This window comes from Andrena cerasifolii, chromosome 8, assembly GCF_050908995.1.
Source record: "Andrena cerasifolii isolate SP2316 chromosome 8, iyAndCera1_principal, whole genome shotgun sequence".
Taxonomy (NCBI): domain Eukaryota; kingdom Metazoa; phylum Arthropoda; class Insecta; order Hymenoptera; family Andrenidae; genus Andrena; species Andrena cerasifolii.
This window is the reverse complement of record NC_135125.1, coordinates 16325723-16343194: the sequence shown is the minus strand read 5'-3', so window position 1 is coordinate 16343194 and position 17472 is coordinate 16325723. Positions and strand designations below refer to the sequence as shown.

Sequence of the window (17472 nt, the reverse complement as noted above, 5' to 3'; positions counted from 1 at the left end):
CTTTTCCACGAAACCTGGAGGGAGTACATAGCTGTTCTTCCAAGTGAACGAAGCCCAGATTGAAATATGCACGTGCCGGGCGAATCTGTGGCGTACGTGCGTCCGTCGAGCGCTCGAAGATCCGACAAAGTAGCTGGAAGCTTTTACGTAAACGCGCCATCCTAATCATTCGAAGTACGACAACTTGCTGAAGTCTCCCTCTGATCAGGAACTCACTTTCACCTCTCCACGATTACGAAACTTGAATAAAACGCAATTTCCAAATTTAATAGACACAACATCCATTTACAACTGTGTCAGGATAATGTACAGAGCCCAAGACGGTTCGTGCCATGGACAACCACCATGGAAAAGAGTTTCATACACAGATAATGGATACCACAGGAATTCCAAGCCACGAAGCTCCAGCGGCGTTCTTTTTCCTTTTTTTCTTGCGAAGAAAAATAAGAGGTACCGATAAACCTCGAGTTTCATCGCATCGACGGTATCTGGAGCCCGTTTTCCAACGGCCGGGGCGCAACCATAAGGGCTCGTGACGAGGTTGTATACGTGTTCCAGGGGACGACATAGTCGAGCTTGGCTGGCTTGAAGTTACGGGCTATTTATCTCCGTATTTTTATTCTGCCGGGGGTGGCGATATTAAATTGCTCCTTTCGTGGCTCCTTTCGTCCTTCCAACCCCCCTCTCTCCACCTCCTCCCTGCCCGACGTCGTATCCGTAGGAAGAGCTCGCCCCTCGTCGAGCTGACTTACCAACCTTATTTCCTATTTCTTTGGCCGCGTCTGCCATGCAACTATCGGCGGATTTCGGTTTGTCCGCGTGCGGACGCCCGTTGATACAGAGCCTGGAGGAAGAACGACCGTGTCCAGGAAATAAGGGATGGCAACGATGTTCCGTACGGGCGCAATAAATATCGCGGCTGTTGGATTTATAGGAACACTCGCTTACGCTGGTGGATCCTGAGATCGTTCGCCGGGTTCTTTGTCAATGGATTGTATTTGCTGCTCTAGCAAACATGTTTGAATCTGAGGAGTCGAATATCTATTGGAGGGATGAGGGAACTTTGAAACCTGAAGTCCAAAGCTGTGGGATTAGAAATCTTGGCGTCAGGATTTTAAAGTTCTACTGACCAAGATTTCGAATTGGAAAGTTGAGTAGCAATCGATTTTAATTCTAAATGTTTAAAATTCTGACGAATATCATCGTGTGGATTCTAAAAGCACGCGTAAAAATAAGGGATCGCACGGGGATGATGGAAGGAACCGAAATAAGCCACCTCGATGGCCAGGGTCGTGGGACAGTTGCACAGCTGCAGCCGGGGTCGCAGAATCTCCTCGAAGGAGCGGTCACGTGCAAGCGCGTTCCACGATGCGAGAGAAGTCGCAGCGGATGGTCGAGCGGGTCCGGCGGTATCGACGGGGGCCTGGCTGTTGGCTCGGCTAAATTGAAAATTTCACGCCTGGCGGTACACGTCCGTCGGTGATCCGGCGAGATTTCATCGACAGATGCCGAGGATTTTGCATAACCTTTCGCTCCCGCGGATTGGAATCGAAGCGAAAATATTGGGGGGTATCGCGATAGACAGCGCCGTGATATTTTCACGGGGTCCGTTCGAGCGCTTCTATTCTTCCGACTCGTCTGAACTAAAGCCTCCTTCGACGGGAGACTGGCGGTCTCGCCTGGCTCTTGTATCTGTTTCTCGTTTTTATTCGATTATTTTTACTTCCGTACAGGAGGAAGATTCGTGGTCACTTCCCAAGGCGATCTTCACATCAGGGCCGCCAGGCCTGAAGACAGCAGGGCCACGTACTCCTGTTTGACGCTCCACGCGCTCACTGGGGAGAGAAGAAGAAGCGAACCTGCAACCTTAACTGTCACAGGCAATTAACTTCTCATTATTCATTCATAACTCCTCAGTATTCTGCGGAAATGGTGTTTAAGACTGCTTGAAACTTCCGCGGGTAGAAGTGAAGCTTTCGCGTAGAATATAGATCTTCCAGTGGTCCGTTTTTCTCGGTGACGAATATGAATGAGAATTGATTTCTTAGGCTGCTCAGGATTAGTAGATCGAAATCGTGAAAAGCGGTGGTAAGAAGATGGTAATTATTTATCTGACGTCCGGTTTAAATTACAGAACCCAGTGGAACAATGCCACCGAGGCTGATGCAGAGATCTCAGATCGCCATCTCCGCGGAGAGCGGCTCGGACGTACACCTCACTTGCTCTGCCCAAGGAAGCCCGCCCCCGCAGTTTACCTGGTATCGCGATGTTAACGGTTGGTTTAATTAGGGGATTGTTTACCGTATAATCCAAACACACCCGTGTACCGCATAATCGCGTCGTACCAACATCGTTCGAACATTGTTTTCCGAATAGCGGCCGACCGAAATTCCGATAAGCCTCTTCGGCACCGCTATGGAAAATCAGCTTGGCGAAAATGTCCCACCGAAAAGCATCTCGGGAATCTTTTCTCATTGGCGCAGTCGAATCTCCCGCCTAGCTGAAATATCCTCGGTCGCGTCGATTTCTTTTTCGTTTTACTGTATCGTTGGATTTGAGGGTGGAAAAGGTACGACGGCTGCCGGTACCCTGTTACCACGTGTGTCCAGCATAACCCATTGCGCTGTTGTCGCAGGACACTCGATACCAGTGGAATCGTTTGGCCGAATCCAACTATGGGGCGATTTGATGCAAATTCGCCGCGTGGACGCTCAGGACGCGGGAAGGTACATTTGCAGGGCTAGCAATCAGCTCGGTGAGCAACGGGCGGAAACACACCTGTCGGTCACGTCGAAACTTAACGCCAGGATACAGCCCCGTGTTCAGGTACGCTCTCCAAATTAGTCGTTACTCTGAACATCTATGCGTTAGAGATTATAACGCTGATACATGCTTGGCCAGGCTATGTTTAAATGAGGATTAAGGGGGAATTAGAAGAATAGAATCCGGTTGTGATTAATTATATCGAAAATCATCGACGCACTGCAAATTTGTCCTCAGTTGCAATCAGAGTTCAGCATTATTCGAGTGAATTTTTCATTTTTAATTTTTAGTCGAATAAAAAATTATTCGTTATTCTGAAATACCTGCGTTTTATTCGCAAATCTTATTCGAGATTATTCGTTATCCTCGAATAATTTCATTTTATTCAAAGAGTATTCGAATAAAAATTCCTCCGAATTTATTCGAAAACATCTTAGATACGGTATCGAGTCACTCACAATAGCTAAAGTGACGAGGAAAGCCGCAACGTATTAAGCTCTTTGAGTGCCATCAAACGAAAATACCGCGCGGCAACGTAAATGGCGGCACGGGCATTAACTTCCGAGCACGAATCGTTTAACCGTTTCCCTGCTATTTACAGATCATCAATTCCGGAGAGTCAGCCACTATGAATTGCACGGTGGAGGGTTACCCGGTCGAGAGCGTCGAGTGGTTGCACGACGGTGTGCCTGTATTGACCGCGCAGGACACGAGGATCAGATTGCTGGCTCCTCTGGTCCTCATGATAGGCTCGGTCGGCCGAAAGGACAAGGGAATGTATCAGTGCCTCGTTAGGAGCGACAAGGAAAACGCCCAAGCCACCGCGGAATTGAAACTCGGAGGTATTTCGCTGTATCAGTGATCGCCAATGCTTCTGCCTCTGATAAATGAAATACAGTTGGACGACTGGGAGCATTGGTAGAGAAATCTCTTGAATACCAAATAAATGAAACTCACTGCCAGTAAGAATTCTAGATACCCCTCTAGCAGTCTTTGTTAAAACTAATACCATTTTCAAATTAGAGGAGTGTTTAATTAAAAGCGAGGGTCACAGGATTTTATTACAATTTATATTCATCTGTCGAATATTCTACTTGCACTATAGTTGAATGTCTTTCAAGATTCAATTATTTTATAACTCGCGTGTACTACTGTCCTTTGAATTGTCTCAGACACCGTGCCAGAGCTACAGTACACGTTCATCGAGCAGGCCCTGCGTCCAGGACCTCCAGTGTCCTTACGCTGCTCAGCGACAGGCTCTCCACCCCCGTCGTTCACTTGGCTGCTAGATGGAGAGCCTCTGAGCGAGATCGCGGCTGGACACAGGTGCGCGTCTAGATCCCATCGATCAATAACCAGCTTCTTAACCGCAAACATTGTACACGCAGGTACGCGATAGGGCAATACGTCGATCAATCTGGGGACGTGATCAGTCATTTGAACATATCATCGGCGGGCGCTGAAGACGGGGGTCTGTACGCCTGCGTCGCCTCCAATACTCTGGCCACTGTGGAGCATAAAGCCAGACTGAACATTTACGGTAATTTCAAGAGCAATTTTTTCATGAAAAATTGATCCCTTGGAAAGTGTTCTTCGAGGGTGAATCGAGGATAGTTTCTTTAATATCTTTGCTTCGTACTTTGGCGTCTGGGGTGTAATAGATCTGAGAGTTTATGAGCTAATTCACTCAGAACTAGGGATGTAGGTAACTCATAATATTTCATATTTAATATTTCATATTAATAAGAACACTAGGATTAGAATGTCATTACTGTTTGCTATACGAAAGACCATGATTTGAGTAGGAATCATTGAGTGGAGTTGATCGTTGATTGATGATTTCAGGCCCGCCGTATATAAGGTCGATAGGACCAGTTCGCGCAATAGCTGGCGTTGACACCACCATAGCCTGTCCTTATTCGGGCTACCCTATCACGTCAGTCGAGTGGTCTCGCGGTGGTGTCGAGCTACCCCTTGACATAAGACACCGCGTCGATAGCGAGGGCCACCTTACGATCGCTAATGTCGATCCGAACGATGCTGGCACCTACACATGTATGGTACGAGCCAGGTCTGGGGAAACTGCGAGCAGGGACATCCGACTGACTGTTAGCAGTGAGTAATCTCACCACTAGAATTAATATTGTCGTATTAACAAGGCGGATACTTGGCGCGTACACGCAAAGCCAGTGAATTCTCAAACGATGAAGAAATTCTTCGTCTGTTCCAGGTCCTCCGGTAATGAGCCCCTTCAGCTTCCCTCCGAATCTGCAGGAAGGCAGTCGCGCCCAGGTCACGTGCAGCGTCACATCTGGCGATCTTCCCATATACTTCTCCTGGCTCAAAGATGGCGAGCCATTACCTTCCTCCTTACGCGTACGTTCTCTAATTACCTATCTCAACCACTTCACCACCGCTACTTAATTCGATCAACTGCAAAACAAGCTCCTTACACAACATGTAACACCTACTTGACGTCTACTCTCCCAGAATTAGCTCATCTATAAGTCACCAAAGCCGACTATAACAAGCTCCGCGACAGTTCGACCGGGAGGACCCCTTTCTCCGGTCCCAAAATTTCTCGAGCCTCCCCGATCGTCGAACGAAGCTCCTCCGTTTACCGATACTCGAGCGAACGCAAACAGCTCGCGACCGTCTGGGTTTCAGATCGAGGAGAGGGTGGCCGAGTTCTTCAGCCTGTTGGTCTTCAAGGAGCTGTCCTCCCGTCACAGCGGCAAGTACACTTGCGTGGCGACCAACAGCGCGGCCAAAGTCAACCACACCGCCGAACTTCTGGTCAAAGTGCCACCGCAATGGATCTTCGAACCCCAGGACGTGGCGACCCTCCTGGGCAATCCGTTGAACGTTCACTGCGAGGCCAAGGGATTCCCGCCGCCGCGGGTCACGTGGCTGCGTGCCAGAGGACGGACGTCCAACGACTACCAGCCTCTAGTGGACGGTTCGGACGGTCGGTTGACCATATTACCGAACGGCTCACTGTGGACGGCCTCAGCCGGGCCCCAGGACGAGGGGCACTACCTCTGTCGAGCGAACAACGGGATTGGATCGGGCCTCAGCAAGGTGATCTACGTTTCCGTGCACGGTGAGTGTCTTGTTAAGGTAATGAAGAAGTACTTTTTTAACACTGAATGAAGTATTCATTGGAAGATAATCTCATCCCCTAGAATTTAATTAAAGAACATAACGATGGCTTACAAGGGAACATCCCGAACTCGAAAATTCAATAAATTCTGAAACTTTGTGAATATGTAGGGAATTTCCTCCTGATTACAACGGAATTTTTGTTTGCTGCCCATATTCACTCTAAGGGGTGTAACTGACCCCTGAAAATCCGGTTATTTTCCGATTTTGTGTTATAACTCATGAAATATAAAATAATTTGTTTACCAAATGCTAGATCTAATTAAAAGAAGTTACTTTTGTGTTAAAACTTTTTTTCTATCTCTTACAGTTCGCGAGTTATAACATAAAATCGGAAAATAGCCGAATTTTCAGGGGTTAATTTCACCCCCTTTTAGTGAATTTGGGCAGCAAATAAAAATTCCGTTGTAATCAGGAAGAAATCCTCTAGATATTCGCAAAGTTTCAGAATTTTGCCTTGTTAGTGCATAAATATTGTATGTCCACTTTTTGTGAAATTTCAGTTTCTACATACAACAAATAGTTGTTGACTGTTTCTTTATGCTGTACAAGAATCACATTTATATCTATTTTATAAATTTGTGAAAAATAATATTTGTATTCATTCTATGTCCATGAATCTTATACACCATTGCATGTTTAAAACTGTTTTTCTCGAAAACGCTAAAAGTGGATGTACAATGTTTGTGCACCAAGCCATCGATAAGAATGTTGTTTGCTTCTGGTGGTTGGTTTAGAAAATTGTAAAGTTTCGCGAAAATCGGTGGTAGACATTTTATAAATATTCCCCGCAAAAGCTGAGGTTGTTAAAGGAAAAAGTTTTGCTGATTCGATGGCCATCTTGGTTCCTCTATGTTGGGAATAGCAAGTGAATCAATAGAGCTGCAGCTCATCTGTTTAAGTAGTGAAGTTAAGAGCGTTGAGAGAGAAGTTTTGAGTTGTAGTAGGCAGGGTAGTTACGAAGCACTTTATCTGTACCATATTTGCTTGAATTCTCCTCCTTCATCGCTAATTGGATCCTCGTTATTAGTACTTTTGAAACGGCCGCTACCGTTCCTCGCCTTCTTCTGAAATCTTATCGATGGAGAAACTTTAGTGTGCCGATGAAACGGCCTCTAAAAGCCCCGGAAAGACCTCGCGCAACCAGAACTCATTTGCTCGCGAGGGGCAGCGTTGGAAACGGCACTGCTACATTTCTATTTGCCCTCTCAAATTGAAACATCTCGCTATTAAACAACGGCTTCGTTCGCTTCTATTTACGTTCGTGCTGGCCAATGCATTGCGCTCTATTCTACTTCAATTCGATATTCTCATACTTCAATTCCCTCATGTTTGCATTCCTTTCGCTATCAACACAGAGTTACATTCCACACCGAAACGCTTCCAAACACAGGGCCGACTTTTTTCCAAAGGTGTAGTGAAAATTAACGGAAGGATATCGCGACCCTCTGTTCCCAGAGCCAGCGAGATTCGAGTTCCAGAGCAAAAACGTGACGATCCGACGCGGCGAATCCGTGACGCTGGATTGCACCGTCATCGGCGATAATCCCATAGAAGTGCAGTGGATGCACAACAGCGACCGTTTAGACGCGAACAGCCACCGTCTGAGCATAAGTCAAATCAAAACGGATAACGGGCTCAAGTCTCAGCTCTCTATAGGCAGCAGCGATCGCCAGGATTCCGGTGTCTATCGCTGCACGGCTGACAATGCATATGGGAGGAGCGAGCATCTCATTTATCTAGCTGTTCAAGGTACCGTCCCCGCGACTATTATCCTCGCTTAACAACCCCACCTACGTATAAACGAACAGTCTGTTGTCCTTCTGAATTACGTCACTCTTCTTTCATAAATTCGGGCACGCGGGTTCTACCTGTAAGGTAATCGAGACCCGAATCCAATTCGCGTTAACGAGTTCCCCGTTTTATTTAGAAAGGATCGACGGGCGTTTTTTCGGGGGAGGGGGGGCGAGCAAATTGATTTCCCTGCCGATTAAAGGATTCATTCGTTTTATCGAACACAGAAAGGCCAGATCCGCCGGCCTCGCTGGAAGTCATAGAAATCGGCTCGCGGTCGATACGATTGCTGTGGAAAAAGGCTTTTGACGGGAACAGCCCGATACGGAATTACGTGATTCAGTATCGGTCCCTGAATCACGGTTTGGCGGACGATTGGAACCCCGCGAAAACGCACAATGTCACCTACACACCTGGCAGCTCTAATAACGGCAACACCGTGCACCCAACCCAGAACGGTAACTATACGGTCTAAAAGGAGTGTTTGAAAGGGAAGCCTGGGCCTATTCAGACTCGCCCAAAGGGATCTTTTAAACATTTAACCGTCTGCTTCGAATAACGCTGCATACGCGCGGCTAATCCGCGACGATTCGAACTTCGGTGTTTAACGCGGACGAAGCTTGCGGCTACGATTGCTGGTAACGTTTCGCAGGTTTGTCCCCGTTCGAGGGGTCCAGCGACGATCAGGAAGTGTCCCTGGTGGGTGGACTCCACCCAGCGGTGACGTACACGTTTCGTATATTCGCTATAAACTCGATTGATGTGAGCTCACCTACCGATGCCGCGGTGGCCAAGACCCAAGAGGAGGGTAAAGATTCGATCCTTCTTTTAATCTCTCCTTACGCTCAGGGACGGATTTGGAGATTTGACGCTCGCTCCTAGGCTAACAAGCGACTGCCGCCTTTTCCGCGAAATATCATCAAATATTTTAATTTAATAGAGTCGAGACGATTTGAAAATTAATTCAATATGGCAACTCACGTATGAATTATTGCTAACTCGCTGTATGAGAAAGAAGTGAACTTCCCAATTTTTTTCGCTCCCCAAGATTTTTTTACACAAATCCGCCCCTGCCCACGCTATCAATCTTATTGGTCTTAAGCTCCGAGAGTGTGCACTGTCATATTTATCGAGATCGTTCTGCGCGACAGCACCTACCGAACCACCCCAGAACATCAAAGTGCAGTCCGCTGGTCCGGGGGAGCTCATGGTCAGCTGGCAGGTAAATAACTCTGAATTCTCCTAAGGGAGTTGAAGCTTTAGTATCATTTACAGCCTGGAGGAACTAGAGCAGTTGGAATGTAATTGCTAAGGGTGTGTTCCATTCACAGCCACCCCCGAAGGAGTCCTGCAACGGCGATCTGTTGGGCTACATAGTAACGTGGTCGGAGCATTCGTCTTCAACATCGGGCGTGAACCAGAGCAAAAGTTTGACCGTGAACGGGTGGGCGACCACAAAGGTGCAACTTACTGGCCTGAGAAAGTTCACCAAGTACGACATATCGATCAGAGCTTTCAACAGTATAGCCAGTGGCCCGGCCAGTGTTCCCATTGTCGGAACTACTCAAGAAGGAGGTACAATAAACTTAGCAGTTCGTGCATTTAAGTTTCTGAATGCAGTGCATCATCGCTATACTGCCAACCAGAATTCCACTCTTTGTTTCATTGATTAATGGTAATTCTAATTATTATTGCAGTGCCGGAGACCCCGCCGACCCAAGTGGCATGCATTCCTCTGTCTTCCCAAAGCGTGAAAGTTTCTTGGAGCGCACCTCCTCCCCATCAACATGGTGGAATCATTCAGGGTTACAAAGTGTATTACAGACCCGTGCCTACCGACAACAGTGAGTGGATAAATAAAACAATAAGCTGCGCGTTTCGCGTCTTCCTTTTATTTTTAACAGAAAGGTATGTAATACACTGTATTAAAACGCTGATCCACGTTGTTTCAGTGGACATATCGACGGTGGGTGAAGTGAAGAAGACCTCCAGCGTGGAAACTTACTTGCACACTCTGTACAAATACACTAACTACTCCATCAGGGTATTGGCTTATACCGGAGCTGGCGACGGTGTTCTGAGTCCACCAATTTACTGCACAACGGAAGAGGATGGTAGGGATCGTTTCTGTTGATTCCTATTGATAGTTTCGATCGGCGGCTGAGGAACACATTAGCGTTTAATAAATCTTGACTCGCCGTTCCAGTGCCTGGCCCCCCAGCTGGCATCAAGGCATTAGCGTTAACGGCGGAGAGTATATTGGTCTCGTGGTTGCCACCCCTGCAGCCGAATGGGAACGTCTCCAAGTACACGGTTTACAGCAGAGAAGCTGGCTCCAGCAACCACCACACGCACACCATGCACGAGCCCCCATCCTCGCCCACCGATACCCTCACGATGGAGCTCCGAGATTTAGTCGAGAGGTGATTAACCCGTTTCAACAGGCTCGCGAAATTTAGAGCGATTGATAACGAAAGAACTTTTCAGGCAATTGTACGAGTTCTGGGTGTCCGCGACTACTGGACTCGGCGAGGGAGAACCCACCACTATAGTCACGCAAACCACGAATACCAGAGGTTCGATTGTTTCTCTAAAGTTACATTCAATTTTTAACCGACTTCAAAAAGTAGGAGGTTATAGATTCGTCCCGTATGTATTTTTTTTATTTCTTTTATGTTTGTCCCCTCATAACTCCTCAGCACATGGACCGATTTTGATGATCTTTCTTTTATTCGATAGAGGGAGATGCCATGGTCCCTTCATTGGTCCCAATTATTATTATTTTTTTTTTTTTCAATTTTTCTAGTCTCCGCTCGTTCCATTAATCTGCCCGAATTTTTCTCAAAGCTCCAGCCCGAGTGGCGTCTTTCTCGCAACTGCTGAGGAGGGCGATCAAATCATCGATCACGTTATCGTGCCTGGTGGTTGGGAACCCCACGCCGCGGCCGATCTGGACGTACCGCAATGGACAAGTCTCCACCGGTCGGCATTACGAGCTGACTGCCGATGGCCACCTTAATATCCGCGGTTAGTCTCATCGACGAGCGATCCGTAAGGCTTTGTAGCTACAGAAGAGCTCGAAACTTTTGTTCCGCAGGATTAGAGCAGTCAGTGGCGGGGAACTACACCTGCTCAGCCAGCAATCTATTCGGCGATGACTCCATAACTTATACTCTAGTGGTGGTGATGCCTCCCAGAGCACCGACTTTAGAACTCCAATACACTACAACAAATAGCATAAGACTGAGATGGAGTCATCCCAACAACGGCGGGGCTACTATTCAAGGTACAGGAAATAGATTTACACGATCTGCCTGAAGTTCCTTAGATGGTTGATTGATACAGTGCCCTGGGGCCTTTAGGTTACGTGCTGAGTTACAAAAGGGACCAAGGCGGCTGGGAGGAGATCGCGTTATCGCCGGAACAGACGGAGTTCATACTATCGGGATTGAAATGCGGATCCTCGTACATGGCACACCTAACAGCGCACAATCGTGTTGGAACTGGGGACCCGAGCCCCCTGATAAACGCGACGACAAAAGGAACTGGTACGTTCAGCTCGCGTGCTAAATAACAACATAGATACTCCATTTGCAGGCGAACTGTTTAGAACACTGGAAGTTGATCTTCTACCAATCCTAGTCACCATCCCCATAAATTCTACGTTCGCAGCTCCGTTGTTACCAAAAGAACGGGACATCATCTCCGCTAATGGCACGTCCGTGAAGCTGAACCTCCTATCCTGGCCAAACGGTGGCTGTCCCATTCAGTACTACACGGTGGAGTATCGAAGGCGCGTTAGCACCGAACCGTGGATCCTAGTAGCCAGCAAAGCCACAGAGAACTTAGTCATACGAGACTTGAAAACCGCTTCGTGGTACTGTCTGCGTTTAACCGCTCACAATGACGCTGGATCGACGCAGACGCAAATGGAGTTCGCAACGACCACTCTGAGTGGAGTCAGTATAGGCCCACCTAATGATCTGATCATGGAGGACGACGTGAAGAGGGCCATTCCGAATCATAAGGTACTCTACGTGGTCCTACCCCTCGTCTGCGCCATTGTGCTCATTATCTCGGCCGGCATTTTGGGATACGTGATGCTGAAACGCAGTGGAAGGTGCGCTAGAATCAGAGCAAGTGCTTGTTGCACGAAGACCGAGGGTGTGTACAGTGCTGGTGTGTTTGCAGGACGAATTACTTGGGGGAGATGCTCCCTGGGCAGCAGCAGAATCAACAGTCGGGACTGGGACTGGTTCAGCAGCAACAGCACCAGCAACATCATCATCTTTCCAGCTGCGTGTCGACGGTGCAGCTGAAGTCCACGGCGGAGCGCGATAACAGGAGGAATCATCAGGTCTACACTAGCTCCCCGGTGAAACAGGACAACCACAAGTCCAACGACCATGGATCAGGTATACGCGCATATGTTTGTAAGCCTTCTACGTTCGTTCATCAGGCACGCTGATGTTAAACTCCAGATTAACTCCATCGCCTGAATATTAAAGCTGAGGTTGGTATCCTTTTCCACAGAAATGTACGAAATAAGCCCATACGCAACATTCAGCGTGCCGGGAAGGGAGAATCGTTCAGTGACCACAGCCCCCCTCGATTATACAATGCAATTCAAAACGTTCGGCCATTTGGAGAACGAGGCCATCAACATCGATTACGACAGATCCAGCGTGGACTTCGAAAGGTAACTGTTTCCCTTCGACCTTCCATCCTTTACACACCCCAGCGCGTGCCTGTGAAGTTGCTTGCATACAGGGGCGGATTTGGGGTTTTGACATAGACTAATAAGCCTCTCACGCCCTTTCCATGAAATATCATCAAATATTTTAACAACTCACATCTGAGTTATTGCTAACTCGCTACATGACGGAACACTGAATTGTTTTTAAAGTTGTCTCAAGCCTCTGTGTTTAAACCTTTCCCAATTTCTTTCGCTGAAAATTTGTCACTCCTCAAAACTTAATACTCCCCAAAACTCGATACTTCCCAAAATTTGACGCTTCCTAAAATTTTCAGCTCTCCAAAATTTCCCGCCTGGGCTGCAGCGTACTTAGCCTACATACAAATCCGCCCCCGCTTGCATGGAGCTTGGTGTCCCGCTCCCCGCCCTTTTCTCTTCCTCTCTCTGGTGTTCTTTCACGTGCAGGTCTAAAACGCCAAGGTGGCACAAGCAGCGCTACTTCCCCAGCATCGCGGAGGCCGAGAGCAAGATGCGCTCCAGCCGCCAGGGTTCCGGCAGCGACACGTCCGGAAGCCCTTGCGGGGAATGCGCGGGGCCTAGCTACAGGGTCCCGGTGAAACCTTGCAGAGGTAAACGCCTGTCGATATTATTTATTCCTTCGATTAATCATTTTATCCCGCGCTTGATCTTTAAAGCGTCACCTAGCGATCACCTAGCGGGTGGTCGACCTTTTGTTTGGGGGGGGGGAGGGGGGAGTTCTGTGATTGTTTAATGGATGTAACTTTCTTTGAAGATGTATTTTCACGAGGGGTGGAGTCGAGTACAGAGTCCAACAACGAAGGTTCGCCTTCGCTTGCGAGACGACGAAGCCGACAGCCGAGCCGGTCCACTCGCAGGTAGCCAAGGTTTGTTTGTTTCCACATAGCACTCAGTCCTGATTATACTATCAGTATTCGTGTATCACGGTCTTGGAAATCTTCATGTTGATGTAAAACCAGTGATGGAAAAATGTAGAGGACTCTGGGCAAGTGGGAACTACGGACAAAGGGGCATTTTTATATCAGTCGCAATTTTACTACAAGAACCAGAGAGACTACATTTTTCTATTAACAGAGGATACCGCTGAAGAATCTCACACCACATGTGCCAGGCTTTCATAAATTTCAGAAAACTATGCCTTGCAATAGAGCATCTCCCTCTGATAAATTCCAGCAAATTAACTTGGACCGATTGCCGATCGATGAATCGTGGCAGCAAGTCCATGCATATTGAAAGAAACCGGGCGGACGTATCTACGTACTCCAAGCTCGGTTCAAGTTAAGTTGCCAGCCCGATCGAGTCTGATGAAACGGCGACTATCTTATAATCATCCACGTGTCTCGATTGACTTTTTATTTTATTAAGACATTTTCCTCTGATCTGACTGTGCGTAGTTCGGTGGAGGACATGACGTTGTTGCCGCCAAGCGGGTTTAGCGACAGCCGCGAATTGAGCGACGTAGAGTGTGACCGTGATCGCGAGCGTGATCGTGATCGAGATCGTGATCGTGATCGCGACTGGCAAGGTCTGTCGGCAGGGACCCGCCACGGCGGCAGCTTGGGTAGACTGCCGATCGAGGCCGTCGAATCTATGCTCGCTAGGTATCGACACGAACCTCCGTAGACCGTAGTAAGCTGACACGTTGAGACTCATGTTTTTTTTTCTTTAATTACAAGAATATCTCTGCTACCAAAATTAACGTTCTTCCCAATAAGAAAAGATAATTGACAAAAGTAAGAAAAGAAACCGTTGACCGGCGACAGAGCAAGGTACCAACCACCCCGTTGCACGGCTTCATTTTCAGGTACCAGCAGAGAAAGGAGCAAGAGAGGCAAGAGTTCACCATACACGTATGATCGAGACTCGGCAATTCTAGTGGGAATCTACGAAAGACGATGTGAATCCTTGGGTAACCGTTTGTCCGCCGCCTAAGCGTCTCGCGGAAATAAAGACGGGAGGCTGCGGCCTCCGAGAGCGGGCGCGGCACGATCGTGACTAAGAGCCGACGATGGGTTCAATGAGGAGTTACGCTCGGCGATCCGTGGCCGGAGCAACGTCCATTTTATTGGCGGAATCTTCTAGAGAATTCGCACCCAGATATCCTCCGATCGATCGCCCCGCGATGCCGTCGCGTTGCGCGCGACCTTGCCGTTTTAATTTCACTACCGATCGACCAATCTCGCGTTACGCGGAACAATAGCTAACGACCACCACATGAAAGTACGACAAACGCTTAGGTACCTTAGAGCCTCTCGTACCGATATCCTAAAGGGAATTCTGCGGGAACGATTGGGACACCGGTCGGACGTTAGGAGACAAGTCAATTTAGCGATGGAATAATGAATAACACTCGTGTATAATCGTCTACTGTATAGTATAGAACATGCGTATCATTAGTCAAGGCTGTTAACCAGGGACTCTGCGGTTGACCAGGGCGCGAGGAGTGAAATCAGCATCGAGAATCGATTACTGCCATCGTCCGGATGTATGGAACTGTCGTATTTCCTTCTACAATTCACCGCACAAAAGACCACTAGTCTACCAATAAATGGGTATAGGCGGTACGATTGGGAACGTCGATCTCAACCTTCAGCTAGACCATTTGATATTTAAGAAACATGTGTGCTACCATTTTACTGTGCTGCAACTAGGGTTCAACTCTACGGGCGAAGGGTTTATACACGTTTCGCTAGACTTATTTCGTTCCTTTGTTATAACGCCAAATATGCTGCCAATGACGTTCCTATCGACCTCGCCGTCGTGCCCCTTTTTCCGACGAACTACGTTACCACGATGTTTAAGAAGAAATTAGCTATTCAATGTCACGGCAATCTCTGTTTAGCGCAGAGGGCCAGTCGCGACAATATTCCTAATTATCGGCATTAACCAGGCGCAACTGTGCGCCCCGACGTTTCGTTTTATTAACTCTGTTAATTACTTGTTTCGAGGCTCGGGTTGTCGCGTCGGGGCGCGCAGATTCGAGCCCGGCGGGAGGCGTGTGATTGAGACAGAGTATAACGATACGTTTTAACGTGTATATACATGTATGCATCGTATTTAGAGGGTGAACAATTTATCGAACATAGAACGAGCTCGATCATCAATTAACGCCAAAGGTAACGTTTAAGTATTCCATTGTTTTCCATTTGCGCAACGACGCGCGACCGAGTTTTGTAATATAGTCTATATTAAACGTGTAAACGGTTGTACCCTTCGCGTCCCTTGCATTCGAAAGTCCCGCGCACTTCGATTACCGACTATGAAAAAAAAGAAGATACACATTGCCTAGAGAGGGTTTAAACGATTCGAAACAAACGTATTCATTGCAAATGCGCGAAAGAGTATTGTAGCTGTTTATTCTCGAAATGCATAGGGAAGCAAAGGGTGGAATGCAATACTCCGCGGTAAAACTCGAGTCGAGATCGGATCGAACGAGCTTTACGGCGACCGACCTATCGTACGAGTTTTCCGACGATCGACCTGCCGAGCGAGTCTCGCGACGATCGACCTATCGAACTTTGGGACTTTTAAATGCCAGTACCGTGTTGGAGTCCGGTCCTCATGCATCGTTCTTAAAATGAGACTGAGGCTAATTAATTACGCTTACGTTGATTTCTGCCAAACAGAATTTACGGTACACTAAGACTATTAGTTTAAGGCTATTGCCTTGATTGTAACAATTAAACAAAGTGTCGTTCACACGGCGTCTATAATCGTACGTTTTTTAATCGTCCGCTATTCAGAAACGAGGGCATACTTCGTCTATTTTCGCGGCAGGAAACAATCACTCGTCCATAACCAATTCGTTCTCAATGGAACTATAAAACACTTTCGTCGAACATTTCAGCCATACTGCGTCACGGTCGGTGAAACTAACCTATACCGAGCTACCGAGCTCCCGAGCTCAATGGCGTCACTATTCATATCGATATACTTTAATTCGATGTTAACCAATAAACTGCCAGGTCAGCTTCATTTGAACTTCCTAAAGATAACGATTACATCTTCGATCTCCAAAGTTCCTTCTTCGCTGAGGTTATATTTCATGGCGTCGATATGTATTTAACGTAAAGCTCTTACGATGCTGTTTAAATTCACAAGAATGTACTTTCTAATCGCAACGCATTGCTGCTTAGGTGTGACGTATATCGGGGCACAGATTTTCGCGCGGATGCAAGTTCACGGGGAATTGAGATGTTAAATACGCAGAGTCGCAGAGTATGCCCTCTTACGGTATTCCGAACAATTTATTACACGCCTGTTTACGCGCTTAACACTGTACAAACACGACAAACTCTACGAATATCGGAATCATGCAGCAATGTGTAAGTACGAGCACGGTGATCGTATGATTTGCTGGTTAACTCTCGATCATAAAACTCGTGATCGTAGGTAGAGGAAAATTCGGACGTGGAATTAGGGAAGCCGTTTTCCCAGCGTGCGTGGCGAGCGCGTGCTTGCGTGATTGCGTGTGATACATAGGGACTCGTCGGTGTAACGTTAGCTACAACGATGGAGGGAACTATTTGTACATGGGGGATGGTGTGAATTTAGATTTTATGTATCATATCCTTGTATAAGTATCCGTGGACGAACTCGATGAGTTAATTGTCGTCCGTTTATGGTTAACGCGAAGACGAAGGGATGGAATAAAAACAATCGAACGTCGTATCAAAGTGTCAAACATTCACGAGATATGCTAACTCAGCTTGTTAATAAAGAAGGACAGATATTTACTGGGTGATGGTCACTGTTACACCTTCTCTTAACCCTTTTATTCCGAACAATTACTTCGCAGCTTTCTGTTAAGGTAATTTCCTTTAGGAACCCTTTACTTTCTTATATTTAAGCATTACGGAGGCTTCTCTGAATAAGAACCCTGTAAATAGGGAATTCAATCCCGGGATCCCGGCTGTTTTTTGGATTCTAAAATTCCCGGGACTTGATATATCAAGTTATAACTTATGCCGAGAAATTCGAGAATTTTTAAAAACGTAAATTACTCTATGAACAACTGA

The 17472-nt window shown here is 47.2% G+C and overlaps 1 protein-coding gene across 6 annotated transcripts in view; it reads left to right on the top strand.

Annotated features, from left to right (window-relative positions):
- The window catches only part of Dscam3 (Down syndrome cell adhesion molecule 3), a 182023-nt gene extending 164833 nt beyond the window's left edge, over positions 1 to 17190 (top strand). Inside the window, exons 7-35 of one of the 6 annotated variants that reach the window (XR_013086227.1) lie at positions 1734 to 1880; positions 2135 to 2275; positions 2636 to 2826; positions 3365 to 3605; positions 3936 to 4089; positions 4152 to 4303; positions 4609 to 4878; positions 4994 to 5139; positions 5431 to 5866; positions 7384 to 7677; positions 7947 to 8177; positions 8372 to 8527; positions 8871 to 8941; positions 9051 to 9294; positions 9417 to 9563; positions 9672 to 9833; positions 9926 to 10142; positions 10207 to 10295; positions 10567 to 10746; positions 10817 to 11005; positions 11082 to 11267; positions 11392 to 11839; positions 11911 to 12134; positions 12253 to 12418; positions 12881 to 13044; positions 13209 to 13311; positions 13849 to 14055; positions 14259 to 16779; positions 16847 to 17190. Coding sequence is in view for 5 of the 6 variants with exons in the window: in XM_076818096.1 (XP_076674211.1) it covers positions 1734 to 1880; positions 2135 to 2275; positions 2636 to 2826; positions 3365 to 3605; positions 3936 to 4089; positions 4152 to 4303; positions 4609 to 4878; positions 4994 to 5139; positions 5431 to 5866; positions 7384 to 7677; positions 7947 to 8177; positions 8372 to 8527; positions 8871 to 8941; positions 9051 to 9294; positions 9417 to 9563; positions 9672 to 9833; positions 9926 to 10142; positions 10207 to 10295; positions 10567 to 10746; positions 10817 to 11005; positions 11082 to 11267; positions 11392 to 11839; positions 11911 to 12134; positions 12253 to 12418; positions 12881 to 13044; positions 13209 to 13311; positions 13849 to 14055; positions 14259 to 14310 (5408 nt within the window). In the remaining variant the exon portion in view is untranslated. Of the gene's footprint in view, positions 1 to 1733; positions 1881 to 2134; positions 2276 to 2635; positions 2827 to 3364; positions 3606 to 3935; positions 4090 to 4151; positions 4304 to 4608; positions 4879 to 4993; positions 5140 to 5430; positions 5867 to 7383; positions 7678 to 7946; positions 8178 to 8371; positions 8528 to 8870; positions 8942 to 9050; positions 9295 to 9416; positions 9564 to 9671; positions 9834 to 9925; positions 10143 to 10206; positions 10296 to 10566; positions 10747 to 10816; positions 11006 to 11081; positions 11268 to 11391; positions 11840 to 11910; positions 12135 to 12252; positions 12419 to 12880; positions 13045 to 13208; positions 13321 to 13848; positions 14084 to 14258 lie in introns of those variants that run through there. The other 5 variants (XM_076818097.1, XM_076818096.1, XM_076818098.1 and 2 more) reach the window with 5 other exon arrangements.
- Positions 17191 to 17472: the final 282 nt, after the last annotated feature.